Source organism: Motacilla alba, chromosome 1 (assembly GCF_015832195.1).
Source record: "Motacilla alba alba isolate MOTALB_02 chromosome 1, Motacilla_alba_V1.0_pri, whole genome shotgun sequence".
Classification (NCBI taxonomy): domain Eukaryota; kingdom Metazoa; phylum Chordata; class Aves; order Passeriformes; family Motacillidae; genus Motacilla; species Motacilla alba.
The window spans coordinates 108,869,258-108,882,180 of NC_052016.1; the positions used below are offsets into that span (position 1 = coordinate 108,869,258).

A 12,923-nucleotide genomic window follows, 5' to 3' on the forward strand; every position below is an offset into this window, starting at 1 on the left:
GCCTTGGGAGTAAGACTAAGGAAGGGAAATAGTTGTGAAATTGTGTATGTTTAAAATTAAACTGTCTCATTACGTTTCATTCAGGAAAAAAATTAACCTGGTTTGGTTTATAACTATATTGTAAATACATAATTTTATACAAACTACTACTCCTTTATATATAAATTTAAATTAATCAAATACTAACAGTGGATTATCTGGAAAGAACTTTAACTCATGTGTCTGTTGTATTTTTGTTTGTCCTGACTGTTCATGATAAAAGACAGCTTGCATTAAAAATAGATTATATTTTGACTGTCCTCTTTTTACTTAGAATTCTTGAAATGAGATAAAAAACTACATGTAAGTTTTAAATTATCTTTTTGCCATAAAGTTTCAGCTTTTTCTTAATTTTTGCTTTAGTTTGGGATATTTGTGGAGGAGGAGAAAGATGGAAATAGAGAAAACTCTTGGTTTTGTGATGTCAGTCAAGAGATCAGTTTAGAGGGATTTTGGTCTGCTTCACTCTGGAGCAAATTTATAGAACTGATCCATGGTCTTAACTGCAGTATGGAATGCTTTTTAAATGAAGATGAGGCTCAACAATATTTTGTTTTTTAATTTTATTTTTAAGGCCTTGTTTAACTGCTCTTTCTTACAGCAAATAACACTAACAGCATGTGAATGCTTTAAGGGCTAAGGGGAGAGCAAATCTGCATGATGTCCACAGCCACTTGCTCTTACTATGGGGAGAATTATTGAGAGGTCATTGCAATTCTGCTGCAGTGATGGGCTTCACTTGTGTTCTGTAATTAACTGTGGGAAATTATTTACAGCTATGCTTAAGAAAATACTAGGAGACCAGTATTTAATATTTTGTTGCAGATGCCTAACACTGAAGGTCAGGATCTCTTGGCATTGCAGAAAGCCATTCATTCTTCCAATCACCAGAGCAGCAGGCAGAAGGATTGGCATCCTGAGAAGATGACAGAAATCCAGCCTCATGTAAGTGGCATTATCAATTCCCTGTATATTAATATCACTGATGTATCTCGACAGCTTTTTCTCTGGTGAATAGAATTGCATTTGACATTGTTTCCCAGCTTTCTAATTCCTTGCTCGCTGGATGTACCTGCAGTCCTGCATAATTTTTTTAAATGCAGATAGGAATGACAAGGAAAAGAGGGATTAAATGTCCTGTGTCAGTCTTGGAGCCCTTTGAAATATTGGTTATGTTTGGTATTGTAGGCAAGCAGTGTCTCAGTGCATGCCCATGGTAAAAAGCCCTCGAGTCAGCTCTGTAAGGCATGGTGAATCTTGAGGGTTGGCTGCTGCTCAGCAGAGTTTGATACTTGATGTGGTCACCAAAGCATCCAGACCACGTTACAGTGTGGCTGGCACAGACTGCAGCTTCAGCAGGATACATTTTTGGAGCGTGGCACCGCACTAGTGTTCATTTTCTCCAGTTCTAAAAGCAGCTCAGGGGGCAGTGTTTGGGAGGGAGAGTCAGTGCCATGCTCCATTGTTGGCACATTGGAAACTGAGGAGGGTTTGTTGCAGCTGCAGTGTTTGAAGAAACAAGTTGCTCTGTGAGCTGTGGATGTTGCAAGACTGCTTTCACGCCGCTTTGTGAACTCAGGCTTCCCCAGGCTTTTGCTACCCATTTTCAGTAACTCCATATCACCATTCCCCTTCAACCTGCTCACCAGTGAAAGAAGCTGTGGGAGACTAGAGCTGCCTATCACCCAGCTGCCAGCAAGCAAAATACGTAACTTCTGAGTTCTGCCAGACCTCGTTCCAGTGCAGATGGTTACTCAAGACTCACTCCAACCCCTAATTTATGTTCACAACATTTTTAAGAACTTTTATTTCTGAAATCTGTTCCTCATAAAATGTGGCTGAGGTTCTTAAGTTAATAGCAGACAGATGGGCAGCTCATGCAATTGTCTGTGCCTGCACTTTCAAAGGAAACAAGGATAAAATAATTGACGGGAGCAATTTTTTTCTGAGGGAGAACAGGTTCCATCTTTTCAGGTAGCTAATAGATGAGATGTTCCGTTTAGGATAGGACAGCTTTTTAGCTAATAGATGAGATGTTCCGTTTAGGATAGGACAGCTTTTTTACGGGACGTCTGATACGATGGAGCTTTTCTGCGTGTCTTTCAGAGCCAGCCGTTAAAATCTCTTCGGAAGCTCTTACACCTCTCTTCAAACCATCCTGTCGCTGCTGAGCCCCGCTTCCAGCCCCTACCCAGCCAGCCAGCCAAAGCTTCTTTTCCTGAAGTGCGAATCCACCCCATGAGTCAAAGCTCCAGCGGCGGCGGCAGCAACGTGCGGCCGGAGCCGCAGGCGAAGAGCCGGCCGGCGCTGCAGATCCCCAGCCAGCTGGAGCCCACCTGGCACGTGTCCCCCGTGAACAGGAGCGTGAGCGACGGGCCCCCCTACTCGGACCAGCTGCCTTCCAAGAGCGGCCAGAACGGGCACAGCTACGGCCGCACGAACCGCTCGCGAATGCCAAACCTGAACGATCTCAAGGAGACGGCCTTGTAACGGCGCTCGGCAGATGGACCGGTGTGGGTGGAGAGCAGCGGAGGGGAGCGGTGGCGGTGGTTCTGGTGATGGTGAGACTGCATTTTCAGCTTTATACAGGTGTGCAATATGTACACGTGGAGCTATGCTGTTCGGCACCACGAGAGAGTCAGGGATTAATACGGGAACGCGAGTGGAACTATGAATTACCAGTCATCAGAAATGTCACTGGACGCCAGGCAGAGCGTGCCGGTCAGGGAGAAAAATGCGTTGTCATTTTCTCTCATTTACATTCCAGCTTAGTGCACAGCTCTGTCTGAAAGCTGAGAGACTTCTGGTATGTATTGGCACTTATAAGGGTGAAAACATTGTCTAGGCCTATGCCCTTACTACATTTTTTGCTGCCTAGTTAAAACAGTGGGGTTTATGTGATAAAAGTGTATCCCTGTTAAGGGTTTAAAGTTAAATTGTATGTCTTAAATTTGTTTTTTAAACTTCCATATTTGATAGGATTTGTAATATTTATTTATGATGACCTAATATCGTACTGTTATAATCATATCTTTTATGTTATAATGTAAAGTTATTTTGAGCTGTTTGAAACATTGTGAAGCAGTGCAACAGCTACAGTAGTTTCTATAAAAAACTAACAGTAACATTTATATATTGCATCAGGAGTATTTTATTCTATATATAAATATATATATAAATGGGAAATAACTGTCTGTTTTTTAAATATACTCATTTAAAAGAAAAGTATTGTTATGACACTATCTGCCATATTTTTTATACATTTGTGATATAAAGTGCAGTATTATACTTCTAATAAAAGGAAGCTGAATGTGGATATAAACGTGACTGTAACAGTATGGATCTTGCTTGGCTGTGAGAGCCCAGTATTATAGGCATTATTGGTAACAAACAAAAGACAAAATTCAATTCTGAGCTTTATTACGGGCTATTTTGTTGGAAGTATTGGCTAAATGTAAGAGACTGCAGAACTGTACAGTAATCTAAATGTGGTGTGTTCTCCCCTGTCCTTAGCTTTCCTAGTAATATTAATGGGATTTCTGCATCTGCATCAAGAGCACAGAGCCCCAGTACCAAATTTTTGTTTCTTCTAAAGAGATGAAGTGCCCCATTACTACAAGCAAAAGCAGGTGCTCTTCCACTTAATAGCAGGGGTGAAAACCAAAGAAACACAGCATGAATTGCAAGTGAAATGCAAAACTTTGACACTTAAGCATAGCATGGCACTGCAGATCATGGTATAAGCTTTTATGCATATGTGTATTTTACATCTCTAGCAATCTATTAACTAATAAGATAAACACTGTATTAGAATTTAAACTACTCTTGCACTTTTTAATATATTTCAGGATATATTTAAAGCTACAAATCTGATATTTGGATATTGAGGGAGAAGGTTGCCGTGCAACTTGACTTCTCCTTAGGTCTTACTATCCAAATATTCCCAAACCCTGTTCAGCTGCCAGTCTCAGCAAAATGCTAGATCTTGGGCTCCAGTCTCCTGTACAACATAGATAAAACTGCCTTTACCTTGATGAATGTCAAGTGTAGCAAATACACACCCTGATTCCTCTGTTGCTACCACTAAAGTAAATCAAAGGTGAGCCAGAAGGAGTCAAAAGAATTATGCCAGTGTAAACTTTGTGCAATAAGAGGAGAGCCAGGCCTGTAGTGTCAGAACAATACAATCTTTCCTTTTTAAACACATTAGTTCCACTCCCTCATTACTCTGCAGCATACTTTGTTTTCTAGATGCTGTCTTCATAAGACGCCTGTACTAGCAAATACACTGTCTTTTCCAAAAAGAGATTAACCTGAATGTAAATTGAATGATTTAGCCATAGATGAAGTTAGCAGAAGCAGCCAGGCAGTAGAAGCTGAACTTCCAACTTGGATAACAATGCAAACTGGACATGCTGTTCAGTACCTCTTGAGTCATACCAAAGTTCTAACAACAGCAAATTCGGCACCACTACTGTAAAAATTGTTGTCAGAAAGAACAGTGTGGAAGGATGTTATATCAGTATTGTCCAGGACTAAAAATAAGTCCACTAAATTTGAAAAACTAAAAAAATATAAATTCTTCCTTTGTCATTTGCCTGCAAGAAATATGCATGTGATTTTTCTGTATTATATGATCTATAATATCTCTCTATATATGATATATGCACTGTATTGCTATATCATATATATAGCATATATAAATACAATAGACATGAAAGGGTATTCAGTTTTTTCCTAAGTTCAGTGGGCATCCAGGAAAGATACTGTGATTTTTACTTGTCATCACTGTCAGAGTTTAGCAGCTTATTTTAGCAGTCTCTGTTGGATTCATTGCTTGGTCACAGCTACATGAGCCCTTTTAGCCCTGCTTTGAAATGGGCTGATGCCACTGAAATCCCTCACAAACGCACTGCCTGAGAGAGTGGGGCTCCAAGCAGTGCAGTTTGAATGTCTCTTTTATGGCAACAGAGCTGGGGAAGAGCCTGGAGAACCAGTCTCACGAGAGTGGCTGAGGGAGCTGGGGATGTTTAGTCTGGAAAAAGGAATCTCAGAGGGACCTCATTGCTCTCTACAACCACCTGAAAGGAAGGCGTAGCCAGGTGGGGATCAGCCTCTTCTCCCATGTCTCAAGTGAAAGGATGAGAGGAAATTGCCTTCTGTTGTGCCAGGAGAGGTTCAAATTGGATATTAGGGGAAAAAGAGATCACTGAAAGAGTGTTCAGGCATTGGAATAAGTTGTCCAGGGATGTGGTGCAGTCACCGACTCTGGCAGTGTTTGAGAGGCATCTGGATGTGGCACTTGGGTGCATGGTTTAGGGGTGACTGGGGTGGTTGATGGTTGGACTGGATGATCCTAAAGGTTTCTTCCAACCTTGATGATTCTGCGTGCAGTCTCACAGGGAACGTTCAGTCTAGACTCTTCTGTGCTTCGTGGATATGTATCCTTTTTCCTCTGCAAGGTTTTAGCTTGCTGGTAAGATCTTCATGCTGGGGATGATGATGCTGGGCTGGATGTGGTTGTTATGATTTCTAGCAAGGAAAAATGTTTCTAAAAGTTGTTTTTTTTTCTTTGTACCCATTAAGTTAAATCAGGGTGATCCCTGACTGTACATATAGCTGTTTAAAGTAGTTAGCAAATCCTCAAAGGTGACCCAAGGAATGTTTGAGTATTTGGTGGCCCATATTTACAGAAACTTGTTTCTACTTCATACTGCATTTTCCTCTTGAATTCAACAAACTGTAGTAGCTTTCAGTTGAATACTAAATTGTGTTGAATGTATGTAGTATTTTCTTTCTTCTGTTGGAAAGAAGTTCCAGTAGCTCGGCCAGCTGGTGCTGGGATGAATTCTGTATTTTTAACTTGGTCTAGCTTCCCAATATTTAGAATATGGCTAATGTAATTTTGTTGAGATTTTCAAAGGAGTCTTATTATAGTGACTGAGATTTTCTGACTTAATAAAGAGGAAGAGAATTACAGAACAAACTCTTTTGTAAGTGTGAGCTTTCCTTTGCACTGGTCTGTGAGTCCTGTACTACATGCTCTATAGATTTATTTAGTATAAAGGATCCTAGTTAAACTGTATTTTATTCTTTGTCAAACTTTTGTCTTATGGCATCACTGAAGATGTGAATAAAAAAGAAACTACGTTTCAGAAATTAACTGTAGTGATTTTGCAGAACTCAAGCTGCCTAAACTTGTCTGTATGTTTCAGTTATGGCTCTTGAGCTCTTTTTAACTGAAAAGAAAAGCACCTTAAGGTCATCCTAACTGAAAATGTGTGTCTAAGCTGTTGTTTTAAACTGCAATGTAAATGTATTAACCTAGAACAACATCTGTTTTCAACAGACCTGGCCCCAGAGAGCAGTCCCTTCACCTGTTTGCTGCTTTTGCTCTGTTTATTGCAGTCCAAGCTTCGTTGCCCCTCTGAGAGGTTGCTGGGAGAGCACTGGGCAGAGTTCTTGGCAGGAAGTCAGTGATCCTACATTTGTCTCCTAAAGCATTCCCCAAACACCACTTGTTCTTTTAGATCAATATTAAAGCAGGCTTCAAACTTCCAAGTGCGTGAGGCATCTTCAGGTCATCATCTGGCTTGTCACCTTTCTTTCTACCACACCAACTTGATTCTGGGACCAAGGCTGGAGAGACTCTTCAGGAAGCTGTGGCCTGTGGTAGGCTCTTCCCCTTCCTTGTCATTGCAGTTAGATCTCTTAGGAGATGAATCTCCCTTGTTTAAAAAGCTACATACCAGCCTTTTCTTTTTTCAAAAACTGATAAGGTGTTAGCTGACTAGGCTCCTAGGTTCACCCAGAAAAATCTATGTATTCTCAACAATTCTGTAGACCTCCCTATAAGAACACAGGGAACCTATGGGAATACAGAATATACAGCTCTGAAAGCACTGTTGTGACCTAGGTAGCCAAGGCAAAACCTAGCCACTTTAGAGAGGAGCTGTGCTCTAGAAGTGTTGGGGTTTTTATTGATGTTTCTTTTTGTTGTTGTTGTTGTCTCGTAATGATTTGTCAGTGAGACATGCTCTAAAATACTTGCATATAATGAATTCTGTATGTGTTGATCACTGTCAGAGTAGAGCTGGGAGAATATTTGCATCCCAGTCACACAGAGAGTGTGAAAAGGATAGCCATATATGATACACTGCAAATTGTGGGGTGGCAATGAGTGCTTATTTTTTCCATTCCAGCTAGCATGCATGCTACATCTGTTAATATCACAAACAATGCATCTAGGCTGTTGCTCATGTGAGTAGGCTCACCATTTGAAATAGGAGTGCCACAGGAGGTGCTTGGAAAGGTGATGTGCCCTATGTAACCGTTTTTGAATAACCTTCAAATCAAGACACTATTTAAGAACAGGTGCCTTTCCCTACACAGCTCTTTCTTATGGTATCATGATATTAACCATTCCTTAACTGGGTTTGTAATGAATGAGGAAAAAAGCCATTTAACTTCTGGCCTTTTTTAAAAAGGGCACGATTGGAGTAAACCCTTTTAATATAACAAAACTTGGAAGTTCTAGATGTTGGCACCTTTTTCAAATGGTCAAGCAGTAGCAGTACATCAGTGCTCAGGCTCATCAGGCAAGTGAAGGCTCGTGCTGTACTGAATGTTGTCCTGAAACAGAAGATTCCTCATTTTGCAATCACAAAGCAAATTTCATTAAAATTATCAAAGCAGATTTTATAGGAGATCCTCTTTCAATTGTAAGAAAAAAGCTGTGTTTGGTCATCTGTTCTCTCAGTGGAGTGTCTTAACAACTGCCACATGAGACAGCATAGGTAAATCTGGTGGATTAGGTCTGCATTTTACTTGTTCTGAGTTCTGCTTGGATACAGGTTTGTGACCTTGTGTGCGCCAGTTGTTTGGTGCAAAAGCTGGGGTTTGTGGAAGATGCATGTGAGCTGTGGGAGGACTGGCCCCGCTGTGTTTGGATGCTTTTATTCCACCAATCAGATTGCATCTCAGACTCTTTTAGAACATAACAAAATACACAGCCAAGCAAAAGTGACTCTTGAAACATGGCCCAAGAGCCTGAAAAAGGAATTTTTGTCTTAGCCTAAGAATGACTACACATCTCTTGTCTTCTCTGCAAGTCAATCTACCTCCTCTCTCTTGCAGAATGTGGTTGAAGTTGGGTTTGTTTATTCTGAGCTTATTATTGACTCCAAATTTTGTAGAGACATCTAAAAAGATTCTTCCTCTAGGTACTGTTAGCAACCATGTAATAAAATATTCTTGGGCCTTCATCTGAAATACTTCTGCAACCTCCAAGCCATCTGAGCTCTCTCTCTAGAATCCCAGTGCCATCCTTTGCACTGCTTTGCAGTCTTCCCTTGGCCTTCCCCTTGTGGTTCTCAAATATTGCAGTTGCCTTGTTCTTTGTTGTTTCTCTAGTGCAGATTTTCAGGGAGTTAGAGGCCTTATCTACTACTCCACCCTATTTGCTGTTTTACTCAAACAGCTATCCTTAGACTTGCTCAGGATTCCTTCATTTTAATTTTCCATTTCATCCAGCTGAGATACCTTACCTCATTGTGCCCCCACCAAAACCCACTGCCTGCCAGGCTTTTCCTTCCACCAGGTCTCTGTTTTCACAGGGCACTGTTTCTCTGGATCCCTTCTGAGAAATGCAAGGTGGCATCTTAATTGCACAGGCGTGGAGATGTGTTGTGAAGTAGCTGCTGTCGTAGAGCTTTCCATTAGCATAAACATAAAGCATGTTCTTAGCACAAGGTGGAAGCCACTCTTCAATTTTCCTATAGGAAAAATATATATGAACCTCTTGGTGTAAACTCCTGACATGTAAATCCAGTGGCAGAGTTTTTAACTCTTTAGTTACAAGGCAAAACTTTAAGCATAGGGAAATATCTCGACCTTCCTTTTCTTTCTTTCTTTCTTTTTTTTTTTTTTTTTTTTTTTTTGCTAGTGCACATCTTGGACTCGTACTACTGAAGGATTTGACTAATTGAAAGAAGTAAGTTTATATTTGGGTTATATGGACCAATAAGCTAAAATCTTCCCAGAAACCGTAATTTTTTTAGAAATTCTATGCAGGCATTTTAAAATCTGGTTAATCTGGTTAATCTTAATAAGGAATTCCGGGACTGCTTAGGTCTCCACTGTGGAATGTTTCATTTTAAATTTGTGACATTTGGAAGAAAGAAAAAAAAATAAATTTAGGAATTTTTTTTTTCACTATCTGCCAGTACAGATTAACAGGCTGGGGAGGCAGCTTTCAAAACTTAGAAATTTATGGATAAGATTCCCTGATGTTTTTAACAGCTATTAAAAATCTAAAGCGCACAAACTTTTGAATCTACCGTGCTTACTGTTGTGGAAGGGATATGTTGTGGTGTTAGCCTTTTTAATCCTGGAATACAAATTGATTTTAAAATGTGTTGAATATTTAAGGATGACTTCATGCAAGTTAATAAACCATTTGTAAAGTGTTTGTATACAACCCTTTGTATCATGTTGTTGGTACACCTTACCAGATTTTTTTTTGAGCATGTATTCCATTCTTTACTTCTGTAAAATTTCTATTGTTGCTGTAAATATTCTAAAAGAGAAAAAAAAAAATCCTGTGGTACCCTTAATTATCAGCATGGAAATGGTTAATTTTTACTGAGCACAATGTATTTTTGAATGGGCCTTCCAAAATATGTCTTTAATAAAAATGCAGATTTTGCACTAGAACCCTGGCACTGTTCAACAGCTGATCTTATTCCTGACACTCTCTTCCAGAGCACCTCTCCATGTGTTAGCGAGGCTCATGTGAGTGGAACAGACCAGAACCAGGACTCCTGTGCCCAGTGGGTCACTTCCAGGTCCTGCTGACCCTCCCAGCTGAGAGGTCACTTGTATCTGCCCACGAGCCTGATGTTTCCATGGGATGTTTCCACAGGGCAGCATCTCTGAAGCACCTTGTTGCCCACCTTTCCTCTAGTTTCATTGCGGGATGGATTCTTCCTTTCAGGGCAAGAATGTCTGCTGTTCTCTTTTTTGAACAGTACCAACCCACCAGGCCCCTTAGCAGGCACCACCAGAAATTAAAAGGCCCAGAAAGTTTCCAGCCCAGAGTCTTCACCCAAGGAGAAATGTTATGATGACATTTCGTCCTTGTCACATGTCAACTGAGACACTTCTAGGCAAATGTTGAGGTGTTGAGGTGTCAGCAGTAAGAGTTTTTAGTGGCTTCCTCTGTAAGGTATCCTGGCTATGAGGTTTTTTTTTTTTTGTTAGTGTGTGCAGCTTTAAAAAAACTTTAAATATTTCCCTGCTAGTCTCTCTTTCTTTGGGTAACTGGAAACAAACTGAGTAGGGACCACTTTTCCTGGGCCTCCCTTCTTTCCCTCTGAGCTCCAGCAAGACTTGCTGAAAGCCAGGACTTGCAGTCTGTTAGATCCCTCTGAAACAGCTGCCTGATGGCTTGTGCAGCAACCACAGCCTTGGTGAGACCAGGCTGCTGCCAGTGCCTGCACTAAGCTGTGCCCATCACCTCCCCGAGAGGAACTTCCAGCCTGAGCTAATGGCTGCAACTTCCACCAGGAAAAGCAGTCCAGCATTTCAATATTTTTATCCAGGAATGGGGCTGAAATGCATTTCCTTGAGGTGCTCAGTGCTCTGGGGACTTAGCTTAACTCTTAAAACCTTACTTGGCTCTAACTCTTCCAACAATCTAGCTTAGTAACCCCTTTTCTGTACTCCCTGAAGAGCCCCAGAAACTGGAGTGGCCATCTCCTTAAAGAAATTTAGCACCTCAATGTGGTATCCCCAGTGTAGTCAGCATTAAACCCTCATGGGAGGGAGGGCAGAGTGGATATTTTTCTCTGGATGGAAGTGAAGGGATAATTCCTGCATGTTCCTGCATTCCATTTAGATAAAGGGGCTATTGACTTACAAATGAAGTGGCTGGTCTGGACACATGAGGCAGTCTCTGATCAGGTAACTTGGACTGGGTACAAACTTCTCAGCACCATTTGTTCTCTTACTTCTCTCTATACATCCCATCCTAAAAATCCAGGTCATAAAGCTGAAAGCCTTTCTTGGTCCTACTTCCTATTTCAAACCCCTTGTGTTTTATGCAGTTGCAAAGCCATACATTGGTCTCCCTATCTCTACAGGATTGTTTAACATCTTTGTCAGTGGGATTGAGCGTGCTCCCACCAGCCCCTGCTGTGCAGTTGACACGCTGGAGGGAAGGAAACCCACCCAGAGGGAGCTGAGCAGGCTGGAGAGCTGGGCTTGTGCAAAAACAGTTCCACAAAGCCAAGTGCAAAATCCTGCATGTGGGTCAAGAAAGTCACAAGCAGAAATACAGATTGGAGGAGGAACAGATCAAGAGCACCCCTGAGGAGAGGGACTTGGGGTGCTGGTGGATGAAAAGTTCAGCATGAGACGACAAAGTGCAACTCCAGCGCAGAAGGCTGACTGTACCCTGCACTGTATCGAAAGCAGTGTGGGCAGCAGGGTGAGGGAGGGGATTCTCTCTGCTCTGCTCTGCTCTGCTCTGCTCTGCTCTAGTGAGATCTACCTGGAGTGCTGTGCGCAGGTCTGGGGCCCCCAGTGCAAGAAAGATGGGAACCTATTGGAGCATGTCCAGAGGAGGGTCACTAACATGTTCACAGGGCTGTCACACCCCTCCTGTGAAAACAGGCTGAGAGATTTGGGCCTGGAAGAGAAGGCCCCAGTGAGACCTTATAGCACCTTCCAGTACATAAAGGAGGCTGCAGTAGAGCTGGAGAGGGACTTTCACAAGTGCCTGTAGTTATAGGACAAGGGGGATTGGCTCTAAGCTAAAGGAGGGCAGGTTTAGATTAGATATTAGGAAGAAATTCTTTACTGTGAGGGTGGTGAGGCACTGGGACAGAGTGCCCAGAGAAGCTGTGGACTCCCAACCCCTGGAAGTGTTCAAGACCAGGTTGGATGGGGCTCTGAGAAACCTGGTCTAGCGGAAGATGCCCCTGTCCATGGCAGGGAGATAGGAGCTAAATGATATTTAAGGTTCCTTCCAACCCAAGCCATTCTGTGATTCTATGATTATGAGGAGAAGCTTTTGTATTTATGTAATTATACTTCAGCTGGTGCTGTTTCACTTTCATGATGGTCTCAGTCACAGTGTTACTCCAATATGCTGAATTTATGCAGAAGTCAAATGCAATTCTAAAAGCATTTTAGGACCACTTAATTAATTAAGCCTATCAGCACTCTTTATATAAGAGGCAGAGGTTAAGTGAATTTCTAGAGGTCAATTAGCAAGTGAGCTGCATAGCAAGGATCAGACCAGAAACTCCTGCTCTAGCAGGAGCCAGTTAGCTGCAAGTCAGAACTAAGTCACTTCCCCAAGCAAGCTGAAGAGGTGAACTGCAGATAAAGGGCAGGGCAAGGCAAGAGGCAAATGAACTGTGAAATGCACTGTGTTCCATCTTATGTATTGCCATACATTTCAATCTAGAAAAAGATCTAGTGATTTCTTTGAAGATGGGAGGCTGGAAGAGTGATAGCACAGGTCCTTTCTACCTAGAAAGTATTTTTTTCCTCCAAGGTTTTATTATATCCTCTCTGTAGGATCAGTCATGTGAAGATACATAATTTAGAGTGGTGCATTGGTGTATAATGGTATGTGGACCATCCCTTCAGGCTGTGCATTAAGCCTGCCAGCTCTTCCAACTCTCACAGGAGCTTCTGGCCTTTGCCATCAGGTGCATTTCCAAAACCAGACAAGTTAAAATCTCTGGACTGTGCATAGGAGCTTGTCAGAGGCCAGTTACAGACAAGGCTTTAACTAACTACAGTCAAGCTTTGGGGTGATACAAATATTCACCAGCTTGTACCCAGTTCACCCTTCTGCCCCTCGCAGCCACCCC

The 12,923-nt window shown here is 41.8% G+C and overlaps 1 protein-coding gene across 3 annotated transcripts in view; it reads left to right on the top strand.

The window, feature by feature from the left end:
• The window catches only part of CDKL5 (cyclin dependent kinase like 5), a 132,693-nt gene extending 122,935 nt beyond the window's left edge, over window positions 1-9,758 (top strand). For 2 of the 3 annotated variants that reach the window (XM_038158527.1, XM_038158716.1), the window contains 2 exons: window positions 865-984; window positions 2,146-9,758. In XM_038158527.1, coding sequence (XP_038014455.1) covers window positions 865-984; window positions 2,146-2,529 — 504 coding nt within the window. In that variant the 3' untranslated portion in view covers window positions 2,530-9,758. The remainder of the gene's footprint in view (window positions 1-864; window positions 985-2,145) is intronic. The other variant, XM_038158621.1, reaches the window with a different exon arrangement.
• Window positions 9,759-12,923: the final 3,165 nt, after the last annotated feature.